At 43.8% G+C, this 18574-nt stretch overlaps 1 protein-coding gene across 2 annotated transcripts in view; it reads left to right on the forward strand.

Annotated features, from left to right (window-relative positions):
- Nucleotides 1-9091, forward strand: part of NEDD9 (neural precursor cell expressed, developmentally down-regulated 9) — a 36905-nt gene extending 27814 nt beyond the window's left edge. Inside the window, exons 3-7 of one of the 2 annotated variants that reach the window (XM_053943541.1) lie at nucleotides 2485-2586; nucleotides 3431-3532; nucleotides 3962-5185; nucleotides 5528-5617; nucleotides 6452-9091. In XM_053943541.1, the coding sequence (XP_053799516.1) occupies nucleotides 2485-2586; nucleotides 3431-3532; nucleotides 3962-5185; nucleotides 5528-5617; nucleotides 6452-6943 (2010 nt within the window). In that variant the 3' untranslated portion in view covers nucleotides 6944-9091. The remainder of the gene's footprint in view (nucleotides 1-2484; nucleotides 2587-3430; nucleotides 3533-3961; nucleotides 5186-5527; nucleotides 5618-6451) is intronic. The other variant, XM_053943545.1, reaches the window with a different exon arrangement.
- The last annotated feature ends 9483 nt before the right edge of the window (nucleotides 9092-18574 follow it).

An 18574-nucleotide genomic window follows, 5' to 3' on the forward strand; every position in this document is an offset into this window, starting at 1 on the left:
ACCAGATTATCACCTGCAGGAGATTTTGCTGTGAAATTACTCGTAACATGTTGTTACTGGATAATAATCCTCCACACAGGAAAATATACCCAAGTCACTGGAAGAAAAAAGCTGTCTTTCATGTTATCAGCAAACCTTGGTTTTGGGTTGCTGGGTATCTTAAAAATCATATTTTCTGCTTTTCATATAACTTTTTCGAAAGCCTAAAGAGGAGCACACATAAAAGCATTTGATCTTTTGCACATCTGATGCATTTTTATTTGGAAAATAAATGCCACCATAAGTAGAGTGCACTGCTAACCACAGCCCTGCAGATGCCTCAGGTCTTCTATACACAATTGCACTTACAGGCAGACTTTACTCATGAATCCAGGATCAAGCATTGATTCTGTACCCAGAATCAAGTATTTTGCACTTTAACCTCTCACTTTCTTTGACTGCAGTTAGACACACCCAGAGCACATTTTTGTTTCAACCAAATAAAGGAGTGATGCTGCTTGAGATCAAACTCTGGCTGGCTACAATCACCTTTCAGGGAGCTGTAGAGAATTATAAGGTCTCCCCTTAGCCTTCTTTTATCCTGAAGGAGTTCAGTCATTCAGTTTTCTGGTGTAGAGCAAAACTGAACAAGTGGGTATAAAAATTTCACACTGAGCAACCCATATCTGTCTTTCTGGAGCCTGACACATCCTGAGTCCTGCATTGTCCATATAGGCAGCAAACAGCAGGTGAAGCAGAGCCAAACTGCAGCAGTGCACCATTCCTCCTGCTTCCAGCGCAGCGTGGGGCCTCTGGCTGCCTGCCATGAACACCCTGTTTTTTTCTTTTCTCTGGGATGGTCAAGCCTTTTCCCAGCATATTAGCAAGCAGCCTAATGCCACAGTGTTCACAGCAGCAGAAGGGCTGGTGGAGATGGGCTACCCAGGAAACAGCCATTTGTTTTTACTGTACATTGTCAGTTCTCCCAGAGGATCACTTCAACACACTGAATGACTCATTGAAGTAACTCCATGGTTGTAATTTTGGAGCCCTTGGAAGGAACCTCTGAGTAAACATGGCTTAAAACCAAATTCTTCTGTCTTGACTTGGGTAGAAATCATTTGACTGGTAGTACACAGCTGGGGGGAAGAAAAGGATGCAAAATATATATGGCAAACTATTCTAGTCTGGTTGCTAACCCTCACTGGCAGAAAAAGCATGAAGAAGTGATGTTGATACAAGTTAGAATTTTCTCTGGCAAACAGAATGATCCCAGTATTACATGAGAGTGGCCTGGGAGGGATACTGTCTGGAATGACCCATTATGGGAAGCTTCCAGTAACTTGAGAAAGAATTTCCTTAAAAGTTTTGCCCATGGATACCTTTTACAATGCAGTAGATGACTCTGCGTGACAGGAACGGCCTGTCATAAATTCAAGATTTTTAGATTCTTTTGTAAAAAACTCTTGTGTATGTAAGCCCTATTAGCCCCATGTCCAACTGAGCAGTTCTCTCATATGCAGCACTCTGGAGACTCTATCACTTCCAGTTCTTGTCTTCTGATGGTAATTCAAGGAAAAGTGCTTGCAAAAGCCATAGTCTTCCCCTACCTGCCAGGTGTGACTGTTCTCTTTCGGGGTTAGGTAACATTACTTTTATACCATACTGTGCTGAAACTCTGCTGTGCAGATGCTGTCCAAGACTTAAGTAATTTCTTTCTCACTCGATTTTATTTGTAGTTATTATGGTAGTTAATGATTTACAAAATGTCAAAAAATGTAAATTCTAAGCTTTCTTGTTTTTCAGAGACTGTTATTGCTTTATATACTTCAAGAATGGCTTGACATTTCCCATCTCTTAGCCACTAACATGGATAAACCAAGCAGAGACAGCAAAACTGAATGTCCTGCTTTGGAAAGTTTAAGCATGGCATTTCTACATAAAAAATTTCCAAAGCCTCAACTCACACTCAGTTCTCTAGGATGTTGTGCTCTGGAGCACAGTAACACATGGAGTCCTGCTGGAGTAGGTGGGAAATACCTCTACAAGCAAAGGCATAGACTCCCAGAGACTAAACATAGTATTTCAAGCCTCTGACAAGGACTGGGGACAATCACGCCTAGTAGGATCAGTCTACACAGCCCTGATCTCAGCAAGTGGGTGGTGCAGTCATCACCTCTTATGGTCTGTGCTAATGGGAGGTCAATAGGAAGAAAGGACCAATCTCTCAGACCTGCACACAATCTGTGCTTGGCAAATAGAAGACAGTGTAGAGCACTAGAAAACAGTCATGTCAGGGCTGGTCTGGGAAAAAAAAAATGGTGCATTTGTAGCTATTAACACTCATTTTGGAGTGTTCAGTTCTAAGAAGGGTATGCAGACTGGTGTTACTAACATTGCCAGTGATGCATGAATGTTAACAGGATTGGACTGTTCATACCCTGTGCAGTTACAGAGAGAACATCCTCAGAGACTTAACATTTCCTCTTTTTCCTTTACCCACAGGTAATAACACCAGTCAGGTCAGGACAAGGTTATGTTTATGAATTCCCTTCTAAACACCAGAAGGATGCCTACGATATCCCCCCCGTTCGTCCTCTCCAAGGGGTAGGTACCAATAAAAGTGCCAACAAGGCTGACAGAGCACAAATGTGATGAATTTCTACCAGACTTTTATGAGCAAGGCAAGTTCTCTCATTTCAGAGAGAAAATATGTTTTAATTAGATGCTGTGGCTTATTCACAGATCACAGACATATTTCAAAGTTTTATTTGATGTTGACTAAGATTTGGCAGCGCGCCAAACGCAAAAGTCCCATTTGTTCTCTCTGTTTTGATCAAAGAGTATATCTAAACAGAGTAAACTTGCTGCCTGGGAACATTTTTTCCCCTGTACTTTGTTGTTGCATAGTTGACAGTAATTCACTCAGTAAGGGTAAAATTATCACCTAGATGAACAGCTGCTATGCAGGGAGTTGTTTTAACCACCTATTGACTGCACCATGTCACTGAGCTTGAACTATATCTTTGTTCTGGACCCTTAGCAGTCAGTCCCCAGGAGCACAGGCTTGTAGAGTGAATGCTGGCAGGACCTGGAACTCAACCACCCTGGATGTCAGGGTGTGATCAGTTCTGGTCACATGTGCTCCCCTGTTCACCCCAAGAGGTAACTGTAATAGACTGACCTTGATTTACCTCTCAGGAGGGAAGTCAGCCTTGACTTCATCTCTCCAGCCTGATGTCCACACCATTGCCCAGAGGAGACCTAGCAAAGTACATTTCCTCCTAAATTCTAGGCAAATCCAAGATGTTCTCCCATATGAAAAAAAACTGAAGAGCTCTGGTCATGTTCAAACTTTCTGAGAGGAAACACAGAAACTGTGAAAATTCGTCTAATAGCAGAGTTTTCCCTGAGGTGACTTGTTTCTGTAAACATTTTATTCTTTCTTCAGATATATGACATTCCCCCCACATCGGTTAAGGGGCCTGTACTTCCAGTTCCCATGGGAGAAGCAAAAGCCTTAGGAGTGTATGACATACCACCTGCCAAAGGGGTAAGCATTACTCTGTTTCCACAAGATCCTGTATTTTTGTGTCTAGCCAAAGACATGTTCTAACAAGGGTTCATGTATGATCCTGAAGGAGAAGGAGATTCAGTACTTCAAAAACTCCCTTAGGTTTTTAAATTGTTAAAACTGGTAAAGTGAAGCACTGAATCAAATTTAAGGTTATGAACTATAAATTGATAATTAGATCTACATTATCCTTGTGGCAGCATGCTGCCTTTTTGGATTTTGCTGCTTATGGGAATTTGCATTGAGATGAGTGATAAAAAGTGAGATAATAAAACTCACTCTCAGTCAAACTTAAGATAAGTAGCGGGCTCTTTGAAAGTCAATAGCAGGTCTTCCATCCCAAATGGAAGATGGTAAATATTTCGCTATTCTAGTCAAAGGTTTCATGTTTTGTTTTCTATGACTCAGGTCTATGCTGCACCTCCATCTGCATGCCAAGATGATACAGCTCTGAGGGAAAATTTGCAGGATTTTTCATCTCCAGTGGGCCACAGTGTAAGACCAGAAGGGGTATATGATATTCCTCCTCCCATCACCAAAGCAACTGGAAAAGAACTTAATAGATTTTCTCCTGACAGCCTGTTATTGCCAGGTGGAATGCCACAGACACAGAGTGTTTATGACATCCCTACAAACCATCAAAACCATTTTCTTGGACAGCAAATTGCACCTGAAAAAGATGTTTATGATACCCCGAGGGGAACTGCATTCCCAGGACAACAGACAGGACTCAGTGAAAATCCCATTGCAGAAGGAAGAGAAGGTGTCTATGATGTGCCACCACCAATCCTCCAAGACAATAAAGGCTTACAGGATGTGACTGATGGGATGAATAGGTTGTCTTTCTCCAGCACAGGAAGCACAAGGAGTAACATGTCCACATCGTCAACGACATCAAAAGACTCTTCTCATTCAGCATCAACTGCACAGGACAAAAGACTAATCCTTGATCCAGACACTGCTATAGAGAGGCTTTATCGCCTCCAGCAGATGGTGGAGGCAGCTGTCAATCACCTCACAGCCTTCATTACACCAGACTGGCGGTCCTATGGATATATGGAGAAACACGTCAATGAAATTCACACTGCTGTGGATAAGGTAGAGCAGTCGTTGTTGGAGTACCTCCAGTTTGCCAAAGGATCGGCAGCCAATGCTTCCTACCTGTCTGAGTTCAGCCTCCTCAACAAAATGAGGAGGGAGGTGCAAAGGCTGGAGGACTCTCACCAGATCCTTACCCAAACCAGTCATGACTTGAACAGCTACAGCTGGTCTTTGAATGTCCTAGCTGTCAACAGAGTGCAGAACAAGTGCGATGACCTGGATCGGTTCGTTATGGTGGCAAGGACAGTCCCGGACGATGCCAAGCAGCTGACCACCACCATCAGTGTCAACGCAGAGCTGCTCTTCAAACAGGCACTGGGCAGCTCCCGTTTCAAAAACATACCAGAGAATATAATGAACACTCCTGACTGTGTGTATGACAGTCCTCAGATGCAGCGTCATGGAGAAAAAGCACAGAACCACTGCAGCTCCGTTCCCCCGCTCCTGAGTAAAGGCCAGCACCCTTACACTGCCACCAGTGAAGGCTCAGAAAAGAGCTGGATGGATGACTACGATTATGTTCACCTGCAGGTAGGTAAACCAAACACCTTGTTCTGCACGAGGCCATGTAGGAACTGTCTGTGGTTTTTGTAGAAGCTTCTTGTGGGGAAGCAGCGATCGATTGCCATGCTAAAGCATACTCCAGAGTAATTTCACCAGGGTGATTTCTTCCTCTCAAATAGGACTGTTGGATTTCTAATAGTGGTAGCCTTTTGCTCTGCCACACTATCCTTTCATTTTCTGTACTCTTGGTGGAGTACTACCAGTGAAAAAGCCAATAAATACAAAGTAGCCTCTTTCTTGACCTGTGAGCTGCCATTTAGCTCAGCAGCAGTTTTGATTTAACACAGTCTCTTCTGTTATGCAAAACAGGGGAAAGAAGAGTTTGAAAGGCAACAGAAGGAGCTTCTGGAGAAAGAAAATATCATCAAGCAGAGCAAAATGGAGCTAGAGCACCATCAGGTATGTTCTCCCAGGTGTATAATTGCCCTGAAATGTAGCATTCCTCACACACAGGGAGCACTGGTCAAATAGAGCAGGAGGGGCCCTCCCCTTAGCCATGTGCAAAGGATACAGATAATAAAAAGCGAAGAGTTTAAAAGCTCGGAAGAGAAACAAGCTTCTCACAGCGGGTCAGTCACAAAGCCAGCTTGAGAACTTGGCTTTCCTGACCTGCCATCCAGGGCCTTAATCACTGGACCTTACTGAATACATGTGCCACCTTCACATCTGCTCAGTGAACATCAATATCATCAGTTTAAATATTTTGCTGAACATCACTTTTAGTGCTAAAAAAACTAGGTTCACAAGATTGAGGGCTGTCACTTTTCCCTCATGTTAATTCTTCAGTATGTTGTTGCCATATTGTATGGCAGAAAATTGTACAAGCAGTGAGGAGGTGAGATTTAAAGGGTTTTCATCTCAAAATCCCACAGAGATGACAGCTTTTTAAAGATTGTGTAGGAGTCGTTGCCACTTGTATCCATCTCTCTCACTTGTGATTTCAGAATACTCCAAATGAGCAACAGACTGTAAATTCAGGAGTTTGTGTTGTTGGGGTTTTTTAATGCAAATGAGGTATTTTGGATGTTTCTCCCTACTGAACTCTGCATGTTTGGATTTACGGTAATCAAAGCGCTTGATCCTAGAAAATATACTGTTACTTTTTACTTAGCATAAGGTCAGTGTAGGATAACCAGGGGTGTCCTGAGGCACAAAGTGAAATCATAATACATAACAATGTAATATCATCTTATGAGAATACTTGCTGATGGGAGTTTTTGTTTTTCCTTTCAGATCAATCAGTTTCAACGTCTGGAGCAAGAGATCACAAAGCCAGTGGAGAACGACATTTCCAAATGGAAGCCTCCACAAGCCCTCCAGACCTCCCATGACAGCCGCCTGCTTTTGTTCTACTCCGACCAGTGCGAGACTCACTTCAACTCCCTCCTGAACGCCATCGATGCCTTTTTCAGTTGTGTCAACTCTTCTCAGCCCCCCCGGATCTTCGTGGCACACAGCAAATTCATCATTCTGAGCGCTCATAAACTCGTGTTCATTGGGGACACACTCGCGAGGCAAATGACTACTCAGGACATGTGCAACAGAGTGATGAACTCCAGCAACCAGCTGTGTGAACTGCTCAAGAGCGTTGTTCTGGCCACCAAGGCAGCTGCCTTGAGTTACCCCAACACAGCATCCCTGCAGAGGATGGTGGACCGAGTAACAGAGCTCTCTCATCACGCACAGTTGTTCAAACTCTCACTGGTCCAAATGGCGTCCTTATGAAACCCAGCAGAATCCAATCTGTGAGCAGCAAAGCAGAAGAGCAGACAAACTGGAGCTATTTTTATGTAAATGGTATCTTTTTTTAGATATTTTTTATTAAATATTTTAAATACATTCTTATACATTAAAGAGTCTAATCAAATCAGGGATCTGGGAATATTGTCTGGTTCTGTATTATGTTTCTTATACACATTTAGATTTGTATACACAACGTATATGTATATGTTGCTACCTTCCCTAGAACATCAATTAAGCACCTTAAAAATTACATGTCAGGTAAACAGTACATAGCTTTTGTATATACAGCCTGTTTCCTCAGCATATTTGTTAACTGGATGCTGCACTCTTATTGTTTCATTCCATCTTGATGCTGGTGCATGGACTTGGTTGTGAAACCTACCTGTAGCAATCCATGAAGCAAGTGTAATGGTTCTCATAGAACTCCATTCCATTCTTAGAAATGACTTTCTATAGGTTAATTCTGTGAAGTTTAACTCCTCTTGATGTTACTTTGTTGTGTAAAACATTTGGTCGTTCTGACCAACATACATGCACAGCTGCAATAAGCAACATATCAAGCAAGGCATACAGCATTTGGGAGAAAAGCATTTTTAGGCCATGTAAGAAACAGGACCTTCAAAGGAGGAAGGCAGAATTGTATATATTTAATATCTTTTGGCATTCAGATTTTGCTGTTTCTAATAACTGTCCAGCATGGGATTTCAAAACCGTGGATGGATTCCTAGCAATGTAATTTCATACGTTTACTTTGTATGTCCTTGCATTGGCAGTTTAATTTAACAGTCAGGCTTGAAAGTCTTATTGTTTATGGACTCAAGAGATATCCTGAGGGCATCCCAGGATCCATTGTGCTCATTTCTGAGGCTGTGGATGGGCAATGTTTCAAAATACCAATACCTTTCAGAAGGATTAACGTACAAATTATATTTTGTATGGAAAGAAAAGAGCTTAATTTGAAATAATAGATATTTAAACATCTCTATAGCATATACACAATTTAATGAAGAAGTAGCACTTAATTTTCTAGGACATATTATTGGGAATTAATTGCATCTATTGCAATTCTGACTTCCATTCAACTACTGGGCTTTTTTCCAGAATTCTATTGTGTAGGTGCTGGTCTTTTCTCCACTACACTGCTGCCAAAAATGATGTCCTGTTTCAATGGGACCATTCCCTCAGTAAATACGCACAGTCCCACCTAGTAATTTTCAATGTAGACCTTTAAAAATTGTTAGCAGAGTATTAGCCTCCTTTAGAAATTTCATGTATGCTGGTCTCTCCAAATCCCATATAAGCTTATTTGTCATAATTGCCTTCTGTAAACCCCCTAAAAATAAGTCACAGAGCACCCTTTGCCTGTGGTCGCCAGCCTAAAAGCTGTGCTTCAAAGTGAGCAGTAGCTCAGGAAAATTCCAGGTGATTCTGGCATTTTTAAAGCTGAAACACTACTGTCCTTATTAATTCAAGGTGGTCCCACATTAATGTGTTCAGAGCGTTTGCCAGATCGCTGGTAACAGCAGGGTCGTGAGATTGGTAGCGCCTGGAAAACAGGCACTTCTCACTTCTGCCTGACTCCTGACGTTCCCATTTTGTAGCCGAACATGTGCCTTACTGAAATGGGATTTGTTGTCTTAGGTGACAGAACCATTTCAGCAGTGTATGAAACCCCACAGCCTTAATGTATTGTCTTAGACCGAAGACCACTCTTCACTACCATAACATTCCAGAGTGCAGAACATTCCTGGAAGCTCAGTGGAAGCCAGCACAACCCCAGCTGGCTCAGGATGGGCTCCAAGGCTTAGCCTGGTGTAACATCCTGAAAGAACAGTTGTGATTTTGTAACCTAGAACCAGTTGCCAAAAAGCAATCTGTGTGAACCTGTTTTGTACTATTGTTGTTTGGGATTCTTTTGTATTTCTGTGTCCATTTTTTTTACTGTATGTTCTTAGAAAGTGAAAATGTGTTTCTAAGTGTAGTGGTTATGTTGATAGTTTGTGCTTTCCAAAGGAGAACCTTTATTGCAAGCCTGTATTACAATTTGTTATCTTGTAGAGAGTCATTTTGAAATGATTAAAATTACTAGCTTTTTTATATATATATAAAAAAGGGCAGCTTGGTCTTATTTTTTCTTGTTTTCAGAGTCTTCTAAGCATATTAAAAGGAAATATTGCTGCTTGCTGATATACTATCAAAACCATTCTAAAATGAGGAACTCAGTTTCTGTCTTTCCACTGGTCAGTGCTTATAGTGTGAAATGAGAACTTGGGAGTTTTAGAGAAAGGGACAGACAGTTTCTCTGCCTATCCAGAAGCAGCAGGGGATGCATTTTTACAACTCAGCCACACAAGCTATCAAGTCAAAATACTTCTATGAGGGCCTACAGTACACTGAGCCACAATCCTGCTCCATTCCTTGTGTGTATTCCTGCTACATAAGCTGCACCTCATCCTAGCACTGACAGTGGTCCTTCACCTGAGTGGGGCAATTCCTCTCAACACGATCCCAAGGAAGGTGGGGTTGCAGGACACAGCTGTGCCTTCCACCCATTCTGGCCTGCTCCCCCTCTCCAGCACTTACTGGTGAAGCCATTATCCACGCAGGAACTGGAAAATCAACTTTGCACCTTTCTCCCTATAGCCAGTGGTAAGAGCACTCCTCTTCTACTACATACCAGGTTGAGCATTATGTGGATGTGAGTTTCATCTGAAGTAACCCCATGGCTTTAAGGATCACAAAGTTTTCCCAAAAGTTACTTTCACATTTCACTGCTGCCGAGGCACTCACTGCCCAACCTCCTGTCAAACACCCAGGGGTGCAAGGAGGAGAGAGAAATACCAGGGCTGGCACTGTCCTTCCACCAGTTTTTGGCTGCTAATGAAAGACATCTCTGCCAGGAAGCAGAGAAGTAAGAGTAATGAAAATCTCAAGAGCAAAGTGCTTGGTTTGGCTCACCATGTCCTTGTAAGGGGACAGCTGGGGATGCAGGGTTGCTCTGTGGAGCATCCTTCCGCAGAGTGCTCTATTTTGTTCCCCTGCTAAATGTAAAAAGGTCAACTAACAACAAAGAAGGGACTGGACAAATAAAATAGTTCCGAATGGAAACCAGAGCCTCTCTGCTTCCCTCACTCGAGCTGCAATGTCCCCATGCAGCTGTCAAGAAACTGCTGTTGTTTGGCAACCAAGTTGATGGCCAGAGTGAAATGACTGTCTCATGGCCAGTGTGGGAAAAAGGTCTGCCTCATGCTAGTGGCAAATGCAGAACACACATGGCTCTTTACTGCATACATTAATTAGTGTTTCGTGTTTATTAGAAAAACGCTTCCTTCCTCTTTCAGTATGATGAGCGATGGAGAAAAAAAACAGGCAAAAGCTATCCTTGAAAGGGGCAGGTTTTAGAGAAATTGCCAATTCATAATAATACAACACAGGCCATAATTCATACTGCACAATCCCCTGCTGCTACCTCTGCCATTTCTTGCAAGCCAGGGTTGTGCAGCTCCTGCCTTTTCCACAGCAATACACTGCTGCAGCCTGGGCAGAGCCACTGCCTGCTGCTCCAGCACAGGCAATATGGGCGAAGGACACCCACTTCCCACAGCATCATCTGATGCCAGAGTACACCCCAGCATCTTCACATCCCCCATAACTTCTAGGCCCTCTCTGAGCTTTTGGCACTCTCTGACACGAACATCTGGGCTGCATTTCAGAAGTGTCCCTCCCACACCTGTCACCAGCTCTTCAGAGTGTTGTCACACCAGTGACACCTTCCCTCTGCCTACAAGCCAAGCATCTGTAGCTTTTCAGATCCAAATTCAGCTTTTCCTTATTGAACCTCCACTTCCAGGCTGCCTGCTATACCTTAACACGCCTCAATCTCAACCTAAAGGCTTTAGAAGCTCGTGGGATTTTCTCCAAAGGTAGTTCTTAACCTTCCCTTTCCATTTCTCCTCTCATGATGTCCACAGCTTTAGTCAACATTTAGACAGTAACATTTCCAGGGCAAAGCCAGGGTCATGCCAGTCCCTGAAAACAACACAAAACCTTCCTTCCTACTCCAAAATGTGCCTCTTCATTTCATCTTAGCCTGTTAAACTGGCAGTTTCAAAAGCTTCATGTGTATATCTTTCTTAAGTCAATGGAGCCCTTTTTCTGCTATAAGGTTTTCCCATCTCAGAGATGGACTGTCTAGATAATGCAGATTTGGGGTATTTTAAAAAATAATTAATTTTTGTTACTTGCACTTAACTTATACCTATGACAGCAGCTTTCTCTAAGAGCCTGGATATAGCTGTGTGTCTTGTCAACATCACAGCAAAGCTGCAGCTGTATCTAGTGCTGCAAAGTCCTTCCCAGAAATTCTTCTGACTTGAAGAGGGCATTGAAGCCAAGGCTTGAGAGTACCTGCATAAGGTGAACAGCAGCAGGAAAAATATCTAATCCAGCCCTACTGACTGTTGACTTCACACAGAGCAGGAATGATGTTTGACTTCCTGGGAGGTTGCATGAGGGGTAGCACAGACTCTCAGTAACTTGTACGACTTCATTTTACCTCTGATGTACTGCCCAGAGACAATTTCACTTTGATTAAATTAGAGCTAAATTTGGAGTGGAGTTCACATCATGAGCAAGGCCTGACCGTGCTGGACATATTGCCGGCTGTTGGATTCGTTTTGGAAGCCCAAGTACATCGTTCTCTATTCAAAATCAAAATATTTAGCCTTCAGTGCCAGTGAGTTATGCAGAGTATGAAATAGCCAGTCAGCTTCCTGACCTTGGAAAAAACACCTCCCCAGGGCATTGATTTGAGCTCCTGGAAAGCTGCTGGGTTCAGATCAGCATGATCTTCATCCCCCACCTTCCAGGTCAGTGACTAGGATCACTTAGGGGTGGCTTCCCAGAGCAAAGGACCAACAAGGATAGCTTCAGGTCAAAATTTCAGGGCACATTCTGGACATGCACACAGCCAGGTGCTGTAGAGGCCTTTTCTTCAGTTCTCAAAGCAGCAGAAAATCAGTAGTTGCCCATCCCATGGGCAAAAGCTCTTTGTGTCTCCCTTGTCTCTGCAGAAGTAGCCTTTGCTCTCAGATGTTGTGGACTGCTGAACAGGAGAAGCCAAAATGCTCAGAGGGAGAGGCAGTGCTGAGCAGAAGATCACTTTCCCATCTCTCCTGGGGTTTAATTTGCAATAGTAACCTCCTCACAGCAGTTTGAGCTTCAGTTCTGTCTTTTCAGCAGACAGCATCAGGCTTGGCTTAACCCACAATAGAGCTGCAGCTTGCTTTCTTCTTTCTGCACCTCTCTGGGTTTAACTTTTGGCCCTAGCCCCCACAAGCAAAGTCCACCAAGTCGATGCTCTTCACAGGAATTCACTTTGTTGTTACTGGCCTCTCCATCTCCATGAGTCCGCCCAGTCCCTGCTGAGGGCGAAGCCCAGTGCCTGGGAAACCAGTGCCTAAGTAGCACTGCTGCAGCTGCAATGGGCTCGGCATCCACACCACTGCCCTGACAGGGTTTCTTTTTCTCTGCTGAACACCGGGGGAAAGGATATCTTCTGTACACGCAGCAATTCCAGGCATCAGGCTGACTGTGGTAAAACCAGGAGCAGGGAGTAGGAAGTCTCAGGTCTCCAGGAGATCCATGAAGCTCAGCTCATCTGCTCTGCGCTGCCTCGCCTTTGCGGCAGGAGCAGCAGCAGCTGCTGCCCCCACCCGCAGCAGGCTCCCAGAGGGTTACACATTCCATAAGGCTAGGCAAAAATTGCAATTCCCTGGTTCCGTGCAGGCTCGCACCCACGAAGTATCGGCTCCTGTCAGCCAAGGGCGGCATGTAAAAATCCTGCTGCTGGGTGGGAGGAGTTGTCCTCTGAAATCAGGAGGACTTTTTTTTCTCCTTCCACGTAATTTCCCTTCATTACAGAAAGAGTGATCAGGGCTCTTTCCTTGATGTAAAGCTGCAGGAAACCAAATTCAAGAGGCCCTTCACAGCTTCCTACTTAGCCAGCTTTATCTTGCTCAACACTGAAGCCAGGGCTGCCCAAACCATTGCCAACCAGGAAAGCACAGTAACAATGTCCCAGAAGCATCTGCTATTTATATGAAGGCAGATTTAACCATGGTCAAATGAAGGTTACAGTGAAGAACAAGCAGAAAAATCTGGAGGAGAGCAGAGAACAAGAAAAGAAAAAGAAAGCCTGCTCTGGCTTTAAATTTTCTTACAGAAAGGAATCAAAGTAAATCTTACAACTTCTTGTGCAGTTAGAGGACCCCAGAGCATTTTGCTGTGCAGTGATTCAAGTTCTCCTTTATTCCCAGTCAAGCGTAAAGAGAAAAAGCCCCAAGGGTAAGTGGCCATAGCCATGCAAAAGGAAAAATAGACTTTTACTGTTTTTTCACCCTATGCTTTGTTTTTATGAAGGATGTTAGGAGCAGCCCACCCAAAAGCCTTTCATCTCAGGAGGTGACTTGAGCTGGAAACAGGTACCTGTAATTAGCTTGCATTCCAGAAGGGGAGAAGTTAATTTACCTGGCTTTTCTTCATGAGGCATTTCAAAGAGAAATTAATTTTTGATGAATAAGCATGTGCATGTTGCAGTGCTTGACCTGCAGTTAGTTTTCAGGCCTTGCTGCTCTAGACACAGCTTTCACTTGTCCACTCGCAGATGTACTAAAGGAATAAGCACAACAGCCCTGCTGGAAACCTGTATCACTTTCATGGGAATTGCTACAATGACCAAGTGGACATTGCCAGAGCAGGGCTGCGCTGCACAGGATACCTCATTCCACCCTGAAACAACAGCAGGTGGAGCTGCCTTTGCTCCTGAGAAGGTGAAAATCCACAGGTCCCTCAAATACAGGCATTACACAGAAACACTGGATCCATCCAAGAAGTAGAGCTGCTGAAGACAGCAAGATACACAAATAAGAAAGCTTGTTCCTCACTCCCTCCTTTTCTCTCCATGGGTGGTGATGTTCAGAAATGCCTCAATTTGGATTAGCCTGTATCTACTCTCAGTGTGAGACAGCTCAGATGCCAATTCATCCTGCCTATCTAAAGACATTTGCTTGTGAGAAATGTCATCAGAGTCCCCTTTAAGCTGATTAGAGTCCAATCTTTATGATTAAATCTACTTTAGGATGAGACAAATCCTCAACAGGCTCCAATAATTGATTGCATCTTCTTAGGTCTTCAAGGGCAGCCAAGACAAGCAGCTCAGGTGCAAATGACCACATCATATACTCCTAAATTTTGAGGATGATGAACTACCTGGAGACCTGCCTCCTGAAACTTGGTGTGGCCACATACACAGCTCAAGTCATGACCTGAACACTAAAACACTGTAGAAACTTATGGGCTCCCCCAGCCCACCAAGCCTAAATCTGGTATTGGTACCATCAAAGCACTTGTCCTGAGGGTTCAGCAAGTCAGGACACTCTTGAAGCCTGAGCCAGCAAATGTCACAACCCACATCCAAGCTGAGTACCCCCAGCCACCTCCAGCCACCTCCTCCTGCCAACAGACAGCCTTCAGGCTTTGCAATTAGCCCTGGCTCTAAAGGCCCATCAACTAAAACATGCTCTGTGCCACATGGGGGAGAAGTTGGACATGCAAGTAACTCACAGCTCTGTGCCTCCACTCTCCCAGCAGTTTTCTTGCCAGCTCTGTGCTTGTAGCAGTGCAAAATCCAGGTGGTTACAGAGTTCCTTCCTTAGGAACTCCCAACCTGAAGGATTCCTGGGTTAGGTTGCTCTTCCTTGTACCAGAGCAGAGAAATACAGGAGAAGAGGAAAATGACGCAGATTTCCTTAAGGTCACAGAGGTGGTTGATAGGTGAGGTTTAGCTCCCCTCCATAAGTAATCCACATATATGTCTGCCCTGCTGAAAAGTGTAACCTGCAGTTTCAGACACTCATTTCCAGGGAGACCAGATGCACCAGATGCCAGGTTAAGTGGCTTTGACACAGGAAGGGCTGAATCACCAAGAGAGGCTAAAGGAGAGTCAAATGATAGAACAACTCTTAGTTTTGAAATGTTGGTTTCAAAATTATTTTCTGACAAAGTGAATTTGATTTCTTCTTCTAGTTAGATATGTTCTGTGAACGTCTTTTTCGTTTACTCTGAATGCTTCTCCACTACCAGCACATACGTCTCATCCCATTTTTGTCTGTTTTTCTCCTCATATGGGAATGAGGGTGACACAACTGCAAACAGTAAGTACCTTACATGGTGAGTATGTAGATCCAGCTGAAAGAGATTTCACATTTTTATTTTCCTCTTCATGATATTTGAGGAAAAAAAAAAAACCAAACCTTCTAAGGAACTTATTCTCGATGCTGTATCAGCCAGGCACTGCCTATGCAGTGACTTGCAGTGGCAGCTGGCAGCACAGGAATAGAGTCACGTATTTAAGCACTGTGCTCATTAGCTGTTAACCAGAGCAGTGTCAAGATACTCCTAAGCTACTTCTGTCCTAAAACAAAAAACACATTATTGGATAAAACAAAAGCACCCACTTGGAGGCCAGCACAGGACACTACTATTGCCATATAGTCCAGAGCCCTGCAGCTGACCAGTTTTCTAGCAAGTGATTCTGCCTCAGGCTGTTCTAGCATGGGGGGAAATCCCGTAATTCATATATTTCAGATGGAGCCATTACAGCTCATCAGCTCCTTATCAGAGGGGCTCTGCTACAGTCAAGTTTTTATGCTAAAATTCCCATAATATGCAGACACAGGAGCCTGTGGCATCTCTTCTACAGCAAACCAAAAATCTTTGGAGCAACCCATCTGATCCATATTAGTTATTCACAAGTAATAACTTCAGCAGAAAATGCCAACCTCTACTTCCAGGCAAGGCAACAGAGCGTAAAATCTACATGCCCTGTGATCATTGCTCAGTTTCTCATCCTATGAAGAAACCAATCAAGGGGAAAAGTGAAATTCAGTGTTTCCCACATGAATGCATCTATGGCTTCCCAGGAGGACATTGTTTGACAAGCAGCTAGGAGGCCATTTAAACAGGCTCTATTCCTCAGCAATGCTGCTTTTCCACAGGCTCAATGATGAAGGCACAAGCCTTGCACGCACAAAAGCCACAGCTGTGGCTCCATCACCAGCTGATATCTATTTTTAAAGCTGTCTCCATGTACACAGAAGCAAGTCCTCCAAGCCTGATTTTTCTCTAGCCCTAGCACTTTAGGTAAAGAACAAATAGTATCTTTTGCACAAGTAGGAACTAATTAGCTCTTCAAAGCTCCCCTTCGCAGGTGAAATCAGCTACGGGAGGGTGTCCCGCTTGCTGGCTGCAGCTCAAAGCCCAAAGGCAGAGCCCAGCTCTGATCTCTGCTGGTCCTGCTCAGTATGCAGGGCATCCCAGGCAGGAAAGGCTGCCATCTCCTCCTATGTGCTACACTGAGTGCTGGTTTCTTACTGACTGTTCATAGCAGTAAATATGACAGCTATTTGTGAAAAAAAGGAAGGGTTTCCTTAATTCTCAACTTCAAAGACTTTTTTAGTTGAGGGAATGTGTGTGTATTGGTTTTTTTCTCTGAGCATTTCTAGCTATCAGCCTGACAACATTTAAGTAAGAATTTACCAGGTGGGTCAGGTCATGGAGCACACAGCCCCCATGGAGCACACAGAAATATTCTGTTTCTGAAGGGGCAGGTGGATCTGTTTAGGGTACATTTGCAGGCCAACTCTCCCTAGTGTTCACAATCATTGGATATTAAGAAACACAGCACTGACTATACATCTCATAATCATATAACTTGAGATTTGCCCATGGAAGTATCTATTAGTTGGTATCTGCAGATTCACAACCTTATCTTTGTGACATCCTGTGGCAGCAGATTGCAGGTTTTCATTACCTACTGTGTGAAGCATTTATCCACACATGGGACATCCCAAGAAACGTGCTGCTGCAGCCACCACTGAAGTGCTTGGCGATCCTAGAAAGATACTGCTCCTGTCACGTACCTGTACCTTGAAACAGTGTCTTTAGTCTGTTTTGTTGTGTTTCCTGAGTGGGAAACATGCCAGTGGGAACCCACCAGCCCCCCCTACTCCCCTCATCCCCTCACACTTTTTTCCTTTCCTAGGACAGGCTCACCCTGCTGTCCATCACAATTACTTCTGAAACACCCACCAGTCCTGGTTAAAGTGTTGATGACAAGCACATCTCACCTAATATGAAGTGAGAGCGAGGGTCTTGGAGAACAGAGAAAATACAGTGTGACTGAAGTATTTTCTGGTTTTATAGACAGATCCTGGCTAGTCAGCTTTGGGCTGGAGTCTGGCCAAGAGAAAAAGAAAAGCCCTGTCTTTTTTAGCCTTAAACACCAGAGATACAAAAGGTTGGCTTCAGCTCTTCCTTCTGCTGGCCACAGGGCAGAGGCTTCTTCCTCCAGTCCAAGCTCCCACAGGATGGGTGGGTGGCCACAGCTGCAGTGGTCCATAGCATTGGCAAGCACCTACTTTCCAGTGGCATTTGTGCTCCCCATGGAGCTGCCAGCTGCCAGGCAGAGGAGTGGTGTAAGAGCCAGTGCCACCCTCAGCCCTGCTTTGGTGTTACAGACAGCCCAATTTTTAATCCCAGTATTTCATCTCAGTTTTGATTTGGACAGTCTCACAAGCACTAGAGATCACTAACATAAGAGCAGCAGCCCTTCAGACCCAAACAGCAGATGGAGACTCCTCAGGCACACACCTGCACAGCTGGAATAAGCTTGAGTTTCCCAGGCAAGCCACACAGACTGAAAAAAAAAAAAAAAAAAAGTTAGTTAGTTTGCTTGTTTGTTTTTAATGCCAGCAACCCTCTAAGTGTAAATGCTAGATTTGCTAATGGGGATTCACTGTAAGTCTTGAGTAATAAATGAGGGACTCAGTAAGGGGAAAATAGGTTTCTCCAAAGCCCTGTGCAACAAAGCGCTTCCTCCTCCCTTAGCCTGAATACAGAGTCAGCAGCAGGGTAACTCAATAAGGCTTCCACCATATCTCTATCCCCCAGCTTTTCTCAAGAATTTTGGTCTTTAATGCAAGGAAAATGTTACACAGGTTCTCTGTCTGCAAATCTAATATTAATATTGTGCTATTAATATTATATTTTATATTAATGGCAGGCTACTATTGGATTAATACTAATATTAGACTTCGGGAGAAGGTTTTAAAGTAAGCTTATCACAAGCACTTGTTTTACCTGATCAGTAACTAGCAGGATTTAGACCAGCTTTGATGGGATGGAATGTCACATCACATCTCAATTGTGAGAAGCATGAGGATGCAACATCAAGAACTGGTTTTGAAGAGTTCTGGTCAGCAGACAGCTTGCCTTTGCCATCAGATTGGGGAAAAAACCCACAAAACCAATACTTTTCCTAAGCTGCTGTAGACACTGGTACAGTATGTTTGTAACCCTAAGAAGTAGTAGTGTGTTTTGTAGGCTTTTTTTTTTTTTTTCCTTTCTCAAGCACGGTGAGAGTTAAGAAAAGCAGACCTTTCTTGGCATTTTTTGAGATCTCCCTTCCTGAAGCAGATAGTCTTGAGGTCACTTTCTTTTACAAAGTAAAGCAACACACCAGTGCCCTTAGTCTCAGGGCTCCATGCATTCCCA

Source organism: Vidua chalybeata, chromosome 1 (assembly GCF_026979565.1).
Source record: "Vidua chalybeata isolate OUT-0048 chromosome 1, bVidCha1 merged haplotype, whole genome shotgun sequence".
Classification (NCBI taxonomy): domain Eukaryota; kingdom Metazoa; phylum Chordata; class Aves; order Passeriformes; family Viduidae; genus Vidua; species Vidua chalybeata.